Source organism: Notolepis coatsorum (genome assembly GCF_963971535.1).
Source record: "Notolepis coatsorum genome assembly, chromosome: 12".
In the NCBI taxonomy this organism is placed as follows: Eukaryota; Metazoa; Chordata; class Actinopteri; order Aulopiformes; family Paralepididae; genus Notolepis; species Notolepis coatsorum.
Window position 1 is genome coordinate 50,285,935 of NC_140176.1, and position 15,612 is coordinate 50,301,546.

Consider the following 15,612-nt stretch of genomic DNA (forward strand, 5'->3'; position numbering starts at 1 on the left):
GGATGATTATTTAGTGGAAGAAGTGTGTTTTTAGTCGATGTGATGGGAAGGTCGGTCAGTGGGGAGGATTTGGCCAGCATTTGATTGATTGATTGAAAACTTTATTAACAGATTGCAGAATGGGTACAATACAGTACAGCTCAATACACACAATTGTTAAGGGGATGCAGACCAGAGAAAGACTTTCGTCTTGTTTACACCAGGGTCCCCCATTTTCAATTCATCAGGACATATATGACATACATGACATACAGATAGTCAGTACTGCTACATCTATACATTTATGACATACCAGATTTGCAAATACAGTACTGTTTGTGATACAGAAGGAGTCAAGAAAAGGGAGTATATACATTTGACGTAGAAACTGTACATTGGAGGAGGTTGGGTGGGGGGGGTTGGGTACACTGGGATATTGACAACCATACTGGGTAATTTACATTGGAGGTGGTTGGGGGGGGGGGGGGGCACACTGTATAAACAAGCAAAACTGTACATTGAATAATAGCAGATTGTAAACTTGATGAAAACATACTTCCAAGACATTCAAATGTCAGGCTGTAAGACTAGTCGTTCTCAAGTTCAGTATGTACAGTGAAAAACTTAGTGGTAGGAATTGAAAGCAGAAGAGTACAGGTGAATTCAGGATGTAATCCAGTGGAGAGTGCAGCCATTCAATTAGTCTGGGAGGGAGGGAGAAAAATGTAGAGGAGGTAGGTTTTTAGGCAGGCAAGAGACAGGAGCTAATGATTGGGAAATGCAGGTAGATCTGTGTGGAAAACTTGTTGTTTCACGAGAAAGTTAGCAGTAACTTGAGGCCAGACTTCCAGTCAGCGGATAGTTTATTTTATAGAATTGACGGTCCCCTGGGAGGATTCAGTGGAGGAGGCTTATGAAAGGAAAAGGCTCTGGTATGCAGATTTGGCAGCAGAAACTGAACTGGAAAGGGAAAGCTAGGGTTTGTCCAGTAGAAGTAGGATGCAGAGGGTTTATAGCATAGTTGGGGATTATAGTTGGGGATTTGCGGGCAGAGTTTGCGAAAGGCGGTAAAGGAGATGCCACCAAAGGCATTGAAAGGAAGTCAGTAGATTTGGTTGAGGAGAAATAATCTCAGCTGGAGGCCAAAGTAAACAAAGGGTAACAGTATTCCTTTTCTTCTCCGTTGTTTCTGTGTGTGATATTGTTATCAGGAATAGTTCTGTTTTCAACACAAGGATAGGATAACACAAGGAAGTGCTGCATGTGAGTATCATGGACAGTGAGAGCTAGCATGGAGGGGGGTGGTTCTAGGATGCTGGAGCTGACTGTTGAACTGTCAACTGTTAGTTGTGGGCCTAATTTGATGAAACACCAGTGAAGGGAGCTGCCCCACTTGATAACCCTGGTGATATGCTGGCTCTCACTGCCTATCTATCTACACGTTGGGCTGTGGGGGCCATTAGGAGCCATGTGGTAGGCTATGTAGCATCTATCTACACGTTGGGCTGTGGTGGCCATTCGGGCCATGTAGTTTGGTATGTAGCATTGGCATTGTGAATACTTGGAGGTCACTTGAGGCATGGACCTTTTGAAGTTAGCAATGTTGTTTGGGGGCCATGATGGGCCATGTAAAACATTCATAGTGTGTAATTCCATAGTATAAGTATTCATAGGCATGTTAGACCTTCTTTTGACAATGGAATTGGGTTCCTTCATTGAGCGCTTATCCTTATCATTATGGCACAAGTATCTTGTGTTTTATTATAAATAGGTATGTTAGACTTTATTTTGGCAATATGATTGTGTTTCTTCATCGAGTGCTTATCCTTATGATTAGGGCATGAGTATATTGTGTGTTATTATAAATAGACATGGTAGACTCTCTTTTGGCAAGGAGATTGGGTTTCTTTATTGAGCGCTTATCCTTATCAGTAGGGTACAAGTATCTTGTGTTGCATTATAAATACTGTAGCTAACTCAATTACTGATATTTGTGTGAACTGGAACACCACCCCACAATAATCATTCCCATGTCCTCAAAAGACAGAAAGAGTAGAGGTAATGTAATTTAACCAATGTGTGATTGAGAGAAGTCAATTGACACTATATCCCATTAAATTGCTCATGAAATGGCATTACGATTGTGTTTCACTTATTTTTTTTCATTTTTTTTTTAATCTTTTCCCCCCTCCCTTTTCCTCCGATTTTCTCCCATCCCAATGTTAGTCGTTATGCCAATTCCCAATCCCCTTCCTGGCCGCTGCGCACCTACCCCCCACAGTCAGTCTGGGAGAGTGGAGGCTATCACGTGCTTCCTCCGACACACGTCTAGCCAATCAACCGCTTCTTTTCACCTGGCAGCGCGGACTCTCACTGAGAGGGTGTAACGTGTGGAAGGATCACACTACCCCCCTTAGATCCTATCCGCGCTGAGCAGGCGCCCCGACCGAACTGTAGGAGTCGCTGTTTACAACGACCCGGACCCACCCCGCCAGCTTTCCCACCCTCTAATACTGCCAATTGTATTAGTGTGACCGGCCAGCCAAGCTGGTGACAACGCCGGGAGCTGGATTCGAACAGGCGAATCCAGCGTCTCCGGCGTTGGTGACGAACGCAATCTCCGCTACGCCACCTGACCGTCCTGATTGTGTTTCACTTCTGTGATTTTACACATTTCTGAATGTAACGGGCTGTTCGGGTAGGATTTAACACCAAGAGGGATAATTTAACCGTTCATCAAGATAACACCAAAGATGGGAAGTCCTTTGTTTTAACTAGAGCCTCGGAATCAATAGAAGCGGACGGCCATTACTAGGGATGGGTACCGAATTCTGTACTTTTAAGGGTACCGACCGATGACGTCACGTTTTGTTTACCGCAAAAACTAAACCGCACGTTAATGTCAACGACAAGTGCACAATACATGTTTTCAAACTCTCTTTGGGTGTTTGCAATTCATGGGGAGTATATCTCTGATATCTTGGTACAGTGGGCAGGTTGTTAGAAAGTGTAGCTCAGTTTCCACCTCTGCTCTGACATGGCTGTTAGCCTAGCCACAGAGTCTAACTGAAAACGCCACCATCTCCAAACTTCCACTCCTCTCCAAACTTTCTTTTGTTATGTGCTCGCGCTGCCGCGGTGGGTTTTCTTTTAACGGTCGGCTTACTCCTTCCATAGTTCCACATGTGTAACCCATTTAACGTTATTAAGCTAACGTTAGCTAATCGTCGGACATAACGTTAGCTATAGAGGTGCACCGATATATCGGTCGGGTATCGGTATCGGCCGATACCTGCCTTGTTGACTGCCATCGGCCTATCGGCCGATAAGCTCAAATGTGCCGATGGCAGTAGCCGATAAATATCCATCAATTTGTGTCGCGTCAATCTGGTCCACACGTTCAAACTTTGAAAAAAGTTTCAGTCAAGCGACCTGCACAACGCCGCCCCCACACACACACACACGCTACTGCATCAAAGTTACTACTTATGATTAGGCATTCGTTTTGTGGCATTAAAGTTATATAGTTACACGTTCAATAACATCAGCGTATTTACCGGACCATAGCAAGCATTACTCATTCATATCTCAGTTGCTTCCTTTGCTCAGAGAGCCCGACTGAGTTGTACCCATTCTGCAATCTGTTAATAAAGTTTTCAATCAGACAAATGTATAGAAAAGCTTTTATTATTCCATTCGTTGCAGTAAAATCATTATGCCTCGTTTGGTCATCCTGCGGAGCGCTGGTAATCTACTCGTGGCCGCGGGGAGCTAAAGTTATTAGCGCCGGTAGGTTTGTTGTTGATCTCTCGCTGCAGATCAATGGCGGACTTCCCGGAAGTAAAGCGCTTGCCGATTGGTGGTAAGAACAGCAAGCGGTGTGACGTAATTGGCAGAATCGACTATCAATCAAAATTGTTCTGTTGCATTCTCGAAGACACTCTGACGTCACGAGACCGCCGCCATCTTGGTATTGGGGAAACAAACGGATTTCTACCATCAAATGTATGCGTTGAGCTCCGTTTTCTAGTTAATTTCATAACCTTTTCATATAATTTGTTTTGAAAATATTGAGGTCAACATGGCATTTCACTATTTCGAAAGCCTTTCTGGCGATTCTAAGTGCATGTTTCCCCCCAAGCCATAGACATGCACTTAGACAGAAAGTTAAAAAGACAGGAAGTTGACTTCGAGAATTGCTTTGGTTGAGAGATAGTGCTCGCTTATTAAAACTATTAGGTTGCCATGCCTAAAATAATAGTCAAGCATAGGGCTAACACATTTTCATAAACAATATAATTTTTTGTTATATGGTTATAATAAAAGCTTTTCTATACATTTGTCTGATTGATTGAAAACTATATTAACAGATCGCAGAATGGGTACAATACAGTACAGCTCAGTGGACTGGAGGATGAAGACCAGAAAAAGACTTTCGGCTTTTTTACATAAGGGTCCTCCATTTTCAATTCATCAAAACATTTAGAGACATACAAATATACAGTAGTTTCATAAAAAAAATAAAAAATTATATATAAAAAAAAAAGTATAATTTTTTTTGCCACAAATATCGGTATCGGTCGATTGTGTTAGTTGAACAATCTGTATCTGTGGCAAATTTTCATATCGGTGCATCCCTAGTTAGCTCCCTATGCTACAGTGCTACAGGATGTGACGTCGGTAAACAAGCCACAAATTAGGCCTGTCGTAAGACCAAAACACACCGCAGAGCGGGTCCTCTCCAAAGCGGGGGACACTGAGTGTGGAGCGGGCTCGGCTCTTACCAGAGAGAGTGAACATGTTAATCTTTCTGAAAAAGAACAGCTAGAATACTCAATCAGCAGCAGAGTAGTTCATTGCTGCTATATTGTTTGTTTGTTTAATCAGTTGTAAAATACTTTCATTTATTTGTTATTTAAATATATAGATGTGTATTTTACTATTTTTTGATCAGCAGAATAGTTCATTGCTGCTAGAGTGGTTTGTTTACCCTTGTTTTACACTTCTTATTTTGTAAAATACAATACCTTTATTTATTTTGTATTTAAATATATAGATGTGTACCTTTTTAGTTCATTTGTAAAACATTTTTTAAATAAACATAACATTTATTTAAAGATATGTGTGTGACTGTGTATATAGATATATACATACATACATACATACATACATACATACATACATACATACATACATACATACATACATACATGTTGTTCTAAATAAATAATAATAATAACTTTATTTGTATAGCACCTTTCATACAGGGGATTGCAGTTCAAAGTGCTTTACATCAGTAAGATGTAAATAATAATAAAGTAATAATAATACATTATTTATTTATAAAATATTAAGTTTGGAAGTTTGGATCTAAAGTTTTTTAAATTACATTTTTAGAGACTAAAGTACCGAAAAAAGGTTCCGTTGGGTACCGGTATCGATTCACATGTGAAAGGTACTATCCCTAGCCATTACACACATTACAAAAACCTTTGTAAAACACTAATTTTCAATAGGATTGTTATAAACTTTGGATGTACTGTAGATAACACTTCAGGCTATGAAACCGTTTCCAGGTCCTAACTCTCAGCTGGAACTTAAAAACATGCATCTGGCAACAAGTAAACAGAAATGTGTGTACACAAAACCTTTACTTCAGTGTGTTCAAACCTCTGTAACTTTGTTGTGGAAGAAAGATCAGAATGTTTCCTTTCAAAAGAGACCAGACTCATGCATGTGCTATAAGTATAACGTATAATAAATAGCTAATTACTTTGGGTATGCAATCGTCAGGCGTGTTGTGCAAAACTAGCCCGATTTTTGCCTGATGTATGTGGTTAAAAAAAAAAATAATAATAATGTTTGTCCATGTTATAGCTATACATGCACTCGCACATAAGACATTATTTGCAGATTTATTTATACTTCACAGTCACTTTAAAGGAAAATAAAACGGAATTAAACTGGACCAATATGAATAGAATGACAAACAATGTGAAGATACTATTTGTCCTATACAGTACATTGCATGTAGGTGACAGGGTGTAGGTGGGTGTAGGGCAAAGGAGTGTGTACCTTTGTGGTGGTCACTGAAGTAACTGAAGTAATTGGGACACGCTATTGTAACCACTTCCCCAACCTTGGCTGACGGCCAGCAGGCAATGCTATCCCACATCCCCTGGCAACCTGCCGAGAGAGAACATAGTTAGAAACATAGCATCACTCTCACACACACACCCTCACACACACACACACACACACACCCACAGGCACTTCGCCAGGGTTTTTCGAACGGACGTTCGAACCATCGTTTTTAGTCATGCAAAAAATGTGCTCCTAAATAATTTTTCTGGTTCTGTACAGTCGAGAAAATGTCGCACAATTCAGAAATAGGTTGAAATGGGGATATTGGCAATGTTGAGTGCTTTGAAATGTTCTCCATTATGTCTCCTTATTTGCAAAACTTAATACGACTTGTAAATGTGTTAATTATTGTTAGATTGTCTGACTATTATTTTCGTAGCTGTGTGAAAAAACTACAGTTGCGTCTGAGGGGAGTGGAGTCTGAGGGGAGTGGCTACTCGCACAGAAATAAGGAGAGGAGACGCACCAAAATCCATTCCCAGACAACAGGCCCAGTACTTCGTTGGCGGTGTGAAGATATGCCGAGAAACATTAATATCTTTGGAACAGTTTGTGCTAAATTGTATCTGAATTTGGGAGATGATCTTCTCTCCGTCACAATTGAAATTGTATTTCTCCGTTGCACAAAAGTTGGCTGGCAGTCGCATTGAATAATCTACTGCAGTACGCGCTGCGAAAGTCTGTAAACTTGTACATAATGGAGTACAGAGAGAAGGCTCTATAGGAGAGGTCCCCAAACATCGGGTTGCGGACCGGTACCTGGCCGTGGATAATTTGGTACCGAAAAATTGCCACGTCCGCCCTCGCCTCACTCTTTTTCGTAAAATAAGTCTCCTGCCATAATGCTCCCCTTCGCGTAATTCACTCACAGCTTGCGCTGTGGTTGTGGCAGAGACATGATTATAAATCATGTTTTATGCACCAGAGTCTCCAGAACACATAGAGACAGCGTATAAAAATCTAAAGCGGAGGTTTGAACCCATTCATTAAGATTAGAGTGCCAACGTAACGAATGAAGGTCCGAACCTTCGAAACATTTGGGCTCAGCCCTAACACACACACACACACGCATGCACGCACACACAGTATTGGAAACACTTTAAATGATGTGTTTGAACAGCATAGATGACATGACCAATGGTTAGTGTGTGAGTCTACTGTAAGGAGTACTGGGTACTAGGCAGGCAGTGTGGCAGACAAGTGATGTCAGTTGCCTAAAACATATCTGCTTTCATCGTTTCCTAGCCAACATGCTTGATATTGGTATTGTGCATCCTGTGAGGTGGGTCATGAAAGAAATATATAAAAGAAAAAAGGTGAGAACCAAGCAACAACCCCAGGTTCTCCCATGAAAACAAGACCAAAAAAGTTACGTGCACCCCTGGTTATTATATCCTGTTGATTTGATCTCTAGAATCAACAAAGTATTTAAAATGTGTGTCTGAAATATCCATGAGCAGTTGTTCACTGACTGGCATGAATATTTAATCTGACATTCTAGGTGAAATCAATTAAAATGTTAATGTCCTTCATACCCCAGTCAAAAACTAATGTATTAAATGAGGTGCAGAATGTTCAGTAATCTTCACTTCACTGGCCGTGGTGTCACTGATCATATTCACACAGGATCTGAGCATGACATAAGAACAAAATGGCCAGCGTGTGAATATGGTCCACGGCAAAGAATATTCAGTTTAATTCATCAACCTTTATTTATACTCGAAAAGACAATTGAGGTCACCCTCATTTTCAAAGTCGTCGAGACATATTATGCCGCATCGACGTATTAACACTAGAACAATGGGCCTAGCTCCCCTCTTTGGAATGCGGCGTGGTCAAATAACCCGACAAAATAAGCCTTCCCTCCATGGGCTTCCATGTGTGTGTGTTTTTTATGCAGCCTGTATAATCAAATATATGTAGGATGCCCACAATATTTGTGTGATTTTCGGTGCAGTGATGTCTAAGCATGATGTTTATATATGCATAGCTTGAATAAAAAATATGAACTGAAATGCATTTGACATATTATGTAAAACTGCCCTTCTCCTTTGAGTCGTTTCCGCCACGTCTGGATGCCAAACTGACACAGCCAACATGTTTGGCGTGAAAACATACCTATAGTCATTCATTTTCTCTTGATTCAGAGCAGTGGAAATATCATTTATACTTTTTGGAGAAAAGTGAAAGATAAAAAAAAAAGCCACGTGATTCGCGTTGTTGTGCAATATCTCCGACGCGGAGTTAGTTAGCAGTGACAACTCAGGTATTGGCACATCTCAGTGCAGGAATGGGAGGAGAGGATATTGCCCCTTTCCCTTGAGTCGTTTGTCCGATCGTTCGAAACTGACACTACCATCGTGTCCGCCGCCAAAAGATACCTAAAGTCGTTCATTTATTTCTTGATTTGGAACAGTGGACATATATAGAATGCCGTGTGTCTGGAGAAAAGTGAAAGGGAAAAAAGCCACACAATTTGCGTTGTTCCTAAATATGTCCAAGGACACCTCCGAGTTGAGGCTAATAACTCATTTACACATTCCTGTGTCGCAGTAACTTTGTATTGTTTTATCCACAGCAAACCTTTTGTTCAAGGGATCAAAAACACTGGCTCAGTTGATTTGACACTAACAGCACATCAGTCCTCCCCTCTGAGCTCTCAGTGAATGAAGGAGAGGAGAGGGCGGGGGAGAGGTGTGGGGCTAAACAACATCTAACTTGTTTCTGTATATTATTTTGAAATTCCAACATTGCAGATGTATAAATAACAAATTTTTAGGAAAAGTCAAGCAGGGAGGGTGTTGTCTTCTTTTTTTCTCAATTATTGGAATTCTAAAATTCAAAATGTTAAATGGACTGCATTTAGATTGAGAGACTTTACAACTCACAATTGCCACACATTCACATACCAATGGTGGAGGCGGCCATGCAAGGTGCCAACCTGCTCATCAGGAGCAATTAGGTGATTATGTCTCTTACTCAAGGACACTTCAACACAATCCCGGGAGAAGCCGGAATCAAACCTGGGAACCATTGTCTGATTACCAGACAAGCGCTCTACCTCCTGAGCCACTGCCACCAAACCATTGGTATCATTGGTATTCATGACGCTGAGCGTCAGCCTGGTTGCAATTACAACCCGTGAGCCCTATTTGTCACGGAAGTGCCAGAGCATTCGTTATCTTCTATACAGGAAGATATGGTGAGATCCAATATGTAATTTAGTGTATCTACCAAGTTCAATATCCAATCGTGTGGTTTGGCATTTCTATGACCTCACTTATACAACCCAAGGGAGCGACTCGGCTCCACGACGAGCTCGTCCAACATGACACGAGGAAATGTATAACTATGATGACATGTGGGAATCCTTGCTGTGCAACATGATGAGCTCAGAATTTAAATATGATGGGATCTTCTTCTTCTTCCTCTTGCTACACGCTTCCTGGGCTCATCCATCAGTGACCAGGAGGAAACCGGGAGCGATTGTCCTGTGACGCGTGGCGAGACTGTGAATGTCGATTATGACTGATCAATCAGCGTTGTGCAAAAGAGCACGATCCGGTGGCGATTCGAACAACGTCAAGACCGGATGGGTATATATAGAGACGATTTTGAAAAATGCATACGCCCGTGTCCTTCAACACGAGACGCGTGTTTTTTTTATTTATCTATCCACATGGGGGAAATTATTCATAACTTTCAACAGTGTCCATCAGAAGTGTCTGTGGTGGCCTTCTGAAGCCCAGTGGCGGAGTGGGTTTCTATCAACTTCATGTCAGTGCACACTCTTTAGTTTCCCCCTCGAGTCATACAGTCTATGGAACATACTGTATCCCTTTGTCATTTAGCACAGAGGCAGAGTTATAGGAAGACCTTCAAAGACTGACTGAAAGAAATAAAAGATATCTATATATCTCTATATCTATATCTATATCTATATATATATATATATATATATATATATATATATATATATAAACATTGCCCTTGACGTAAACAAAGTAATGAAAATCTCCACAGTCTAGCTGAGCTGCGTCACGGTGAGTTACACTAGCGTCTAGCCTGATAGTTATATTTTCCTTGGCTTCCTATTGCGATTCTGAGTGAGGTAGAATAGAATGCATTATATCTACAGACACCCCCATAGTTTGCTGTTTACTCTGGTATATGGCGTGTCACTGTAGCTTTATGCATTAATTCGAATTTCCTATTATTTTCTTCAAATACATTTTAGGGCTGAAAAGTCAGCAGAAAATGTCTCTGGTTGTGCACAATGCTGTTATGCTGCCACCACCCACTTCAATGACAGAGCTCGGCGCATTACATCAGGCTGAACACTGTTATGCTGCCACCACCCACTTCAATGACAGAGCTCGGCGCATTACATCAGGCTGAACGCTGTTATGATGCCACCACCCACTTCAATGACAGAGCTCGGCGCATTACATCAGGCTGAACGCTGTTATGCTGCCACCACCCACTTCAATGACAGAGCTCGGCGCATTACATCAGGCTGAACGCCGTTATGCTGCCACCACCCACTTCAATGACAGAGCTCAGCGCGGCAGGAGCTTGGCGCTTGAAGCTGACGAGCGCGGCAGGAAGGGGGCGTGCTAGCGGAGGTCACGTGGGCGTTGTGGCCAATCGGAGGAACCCAGAAACAGAGCTCTGTTGTAGAAAGTATAGACGCACCCTGGAGTTAGACAAGAAGATGCATACCTTTTTCTTCTCTGTGCATGCAGTAGGGGTAGGAAGCCGTTGGGAACTAGGCTAATGGAGGAACCTACTTCCAGTGACTGACGCTAAGCTAGGCTAACGGTGCCCGTCTTCCTACTCCTACTGCATGCACAGAGTAGAAAAAGGTATGTATCTTCACTCCAACATTTTGGGAACCCTGGAGTTAGACAAGAAGATTCATACCTTTTTCTTCTCTGTGCATGCAGTAGGAGTAGGAAGCCGTTGGGAACTAGGCTAATGGAGGAACCTACTTCCAGTGACTGACGCTAAGCTAGGCTAACGGTGCGCATCTTCCTACTCCTACTGCATGCACAGAGAAGAAAAAAGGTATGTATCTTCTTGTCTAACTCCAGGGTAGATGGCAAGTAAGCTAATTTCCCAAAATGTTGGGAGTTTTCCTTTAAGCTTCAGGCACCAGACGTAACAATCTCCTGGCTGCAATCCCCCCCCCCCCCCCCCCCCCCACACACACACATAAGGCCCCTCCATCATATACCTCCTTTTCTGTTGTGGGCTCCTATCGATGTCCCTCTCTGCATCGTATCCAAATAGCATAATAGTGTAATTCAAGCAATAAATTATATAGTTGTCAGATCAATTGATACAAGAGTAGGCTACTTCAAACTAAAGCTTCAAACGCATCAAATCCTTCACTGATTGTCATTATTAATGTCCCAGCTATCGGTCCTTTTCATTTATATTATCTGGATTGTTCTCAACATCCACAACAAGTTTCAATGCTTGTTGAACATTATACCCCCTTTCATGTCTTGCCATTTTATTATAGACACACTCCCAGCCATCTGTCCTTTTCATTTATATTATCTGGATTGTTCTCAACATCCACAACACGTTTCAATGCTTGTTGAACATTATACCCCCTTTCATGTCTTTTTGCCATTTTATTATAGACACACTCCTCTCTCTATTCTGTTACGCGCAAGCAGGCCGTGTCTGTCTGACGGCCCGATTTGCAGAGCACACTGGAGTATAGAGTAACGATAGGAATATTCCATTGGTTCTCCCAGCCCACGTGACCATTTCTAACATTTCCATTGGCTAGAGGCTAAAAGCTCAATGACAGATAGATATATACAGCGGATTGACTAGTCTCCCCAGGCCATCAGGATGCTCAATGACTATGTAACATCATCAACCCATCCATCTACACTCATTGCACACACATCCACATGCACACACTCACTTTAAACAAACACTCACCTTAACACTCACTTTAGACACTTTAACACTACATTATATTTATCTATAAGATTTGCACTATTCATACCTCATTTGCATTCGCACCTTGCCTTAAAATTTTCTGTGTACCTCATTGTCTGCATTTTTACTTCATTGTACTTAAGATTGTACTTTAGTTTGTATATTGTATATTGTTATTCCTCTTTTACTTACTTTTTTACTGTATGAAGCACATTCTCAGGGGCTCATATAGAACCAAGCATTTCACTGTAATGTACATGTACCTTATACGTGACAAATAAAAAAAACTTGAAACTTGAACTTCGGAGAAAAATTCTGATCTAGATATTTCAAGATTCTAGGCCAGTCAGCCTGTGGGCAACAGAGAGATACACTTTCGGAGATAAGAGAATCTCCTGATTCAGATACAATTTGAAAGCAATTTATAAAAGCATCTATAGTTTGCCTTTCGCCAAGTTTCTGCTGAACTACTACAGAAACTACAGTTCACTAAATTACATCTTTTGACAACAATGGCAGGCGCTGAACCAGGGCTCAACAGTGAGTGTTTCACACGCATTTGCAACAAAAAATAAATATGTGCGAACTGGAAAGATTTTGCACATTCTGCTAGTCAAGATTTCAACCTACCATACTCTTTTAACCCAGCTGCTGCTAATTGTTCAAAAACGTCATGTAAGAATTTTAGAAGCTACGATATATTATCTATTCAGCCGCGTGTTACATTGCCCTTTGAAAACTCCTCTCAGATATAGATTTGAATCAGTATCAATCAAATTGACCTTGTGAATTGAATCTGGTCATCAGTGCCAATGCCCAGCCCTAGTAAGGGCCCATACTGCTCATGGCTGTGCGTCCAACTGTACACAGATAAGTTCCGCTTCTCCATCAGCAGTTTCCTAGAAACAGACTTGGAACCGCTATAAAAATGAGGAATCTCTCCTGACAGCCTGTATATTCTACTATGCAGTCTTTTCGACAGATAGTGCTGTAGTATATACACACGCTGTTACAAAACAGCTGTTGAGTTGAGACCTTCGCAGGCAAATGCAGGGACCTTAAAATGTGCTCTGTGGAAGTTGGCTTTCAGTCTTTAGGAGGATCAGACAGAGATTGAGTCTGTTGGAGATGTTCTTTTTCAGCTCACGGCACTTTCAAAAGAAACCACCACCTCTTAAGTACTTCCCTACTCAATATATAACATTGTTATTTACAGATTTCTGGCGCTTCGTTCATATTGCACCGATAGCTCTCTAGCGAGTGTTCAGTTAGATTGTCACTCAAAGGAACGTGTTAGTAAAAGTGAGGAAACATTTGTGGCGGCTTATATTCAAACTTAAAAGTGCCTTTTAAATGAATGGCCCTGCTGGACTTTCTCACTGTGCCGGTGAGCTTGCAAGCCTCAACATAGTCACAGGCTATTTGTTAATGCGCAACTTTTTGTGCTTTTTGTTGATTTGTCTTGGTATTTGGAGGGAGAACGAGGATGACCTAATCATGTATTTCAGACTCCAATATTCACAAGGACTTGTAAGTAAGTAAGTACGTTTTTATTTATATACTGTAGTACCTTTTTCCAACAATGTTGCAAAGTGCCTCACACAATACCAGAGTTGTACCCCTTTACACAATTTTAAACAAGGTGCATCTGCATCACATAACGCAATAATACAAAAAGTACAGCCCCTAAACAGGGAAGGCAAGTTGGTAGAGATGCGTTTTGAGAAGTTATTTCAAGCCATTTACAGATTCTGCTGATCTAACAGAAAGGGGTAGTAGGTGAGACCATGTAGGGCCTTGTATGTGATGAGAAGTATTTCTGAAGAATCCTATACACTACAGTACCTTACGGGGGAGCCAGTGAAGGGATGGTGTGATGTGGGCTCTACGGCTGGTTTCCGGTGAGCAGCCTGGTATGTATGGTTGCATATTTTTAAAAGTCACAAGTAGCTAAATAAGTGTGGGAAAACAATTCCACAAATCAACAGTATTTGAGACAAGGGTGACAGTGGCTCAGGAGATAAATCGGTCGTCTGGCAATCGGAAGGTTCCTGGTTCGATTGCATCTCCTCCTGGCAGAGTGTGGGAGCGTATTGAGCAAGACACTTAACCCCTAACTGCCCTCCGATGAGCAGGTGGGCACCTTGCATGGCTGCCTCCACCATCAATGTGTGAGTGAACGTGAGGCATAAGTTGTAAAGTGCTTTGGATAAAGGCGCTATATAGCAAGGATACTGTATATCCATACTTGGACCACTGCTATTCAGCCTGTACATTGACAAACTCCCATCAGTCTGTGACAGTGTAGAGACCCAGATGTATGAGTTTTTATCAAGTTTGCATCAAAACTCACTGATGCAATGGTCCGAGTTGTTAAATGGCTGAAGGGTGCCTGCCTTCAACTAAATATTTCCAAAAGTCGGCATGCATTTCACTAAAAGAGTGAACAATACACCTGATACTGATTTGTCTCTGGTGAGAAAATCACACTGGTTGACTCAAATTTATCTTTTAAACCTCATGTTTGAGAAAGATTAAATCAAAATGTAATCTTGCAAACCTCAAATACACCAGAAATGTTATGTCCAACAGTGGTGCAAATATTTTTTTTATGAATGTAATGATTCTTTCTCTGTTTAACAAGATGGGGTCAAACCAGCCCATCCACACTGAAGCCCATAGGATCACTATATAAACAAACCATAAAGACACTGGACAGGAAGCATGTCAGACACCATCACTGCAATTGTCAACACAATCTTTTGAGCTGGGATAACATTAACATCTCTGAAAATCTCTTGTCTAGTTCTTAAAATCTTACATAACCTAGCACCTCCTCCTCTCTGTATCTTCATTAAACCACTGCCACAGTCGAGCCAAACCACCAGAGCCACTGTGAGAGGAGACTGTGCTAAAACGTTCAGACAGAGCACATTCAGCCGAAGGGCATTATCAATCAAAGCATCTCATGACTGGAATAAAAAACAGTCAAATGTCAGAAAGTAGGATAGTGCACCAATTACTGCTGATCAGTAATCCACAGTCACCAATTCCAGTCAGACCGGTTTCATTTCATCTTTGTTCCTTTTCAAGTTTATTTAGATTTTGTGCTGGTAAGATACTGATTTGTTTGACTTGAGCGTAATGACTCAATTGTGAATTAACAATAGTCAGTGAGGTAAATCTAATTTATTTTTCACCTGCTCCAATGGGTTCCCACACACAGTAATACCTGCCAATCAATTTACACACGCCGCATCCCATCTTCTCCAGATGGCTTCCTGCAAACCCTAAACACTCCCCGACTAGCCGAGGAGAATAAATGCATTATGGAAGAGCGACCCGACGTGACGTTCCCAGAGGGAAAAATGCATTACGGAGGAATGACCTGACGTGACGTTCCCAGAGGTGCTGTTCTCGCAGTGTTCCCGCTCCAGCTCGATCTCGCTCACCACGTTACACATCTGCATCGACAACACCTGTGGAAAAGGCAGAGAACAAGATTGGTTTGTTAAAGAAAAAGCCACA

General features: G+C 41.6%; 1 protein-coding gene across 1 annotated transcript in view; it reads right to left on the reverse strand.

Moving 5' to 3' along the window:
* vipr1b (vasoactive intestinal peptide receptor 1b) overlaps positions 1–15,612 on the reverse strand; it is a gene marked incomplete at both ends in the record, with an annotated part of 453,408 nt that overhangs the window by 305,235 nt on the left and 132,561 nt on the right. Inside the window, 2 exons of the mRNA XM_084326164.1 lie at positions 6,055–6,165; positions 15,473–15,563. Of these exons, the coding sequence (XP_084182290.1) occupies positions 6,055–6,165; positions 15,473–15,563 (202 nt within the window). The remainder of the gene's footprint in view (positions 1–6,054; positions 6,166–15,472; positions 15,564–15,612) is intronic.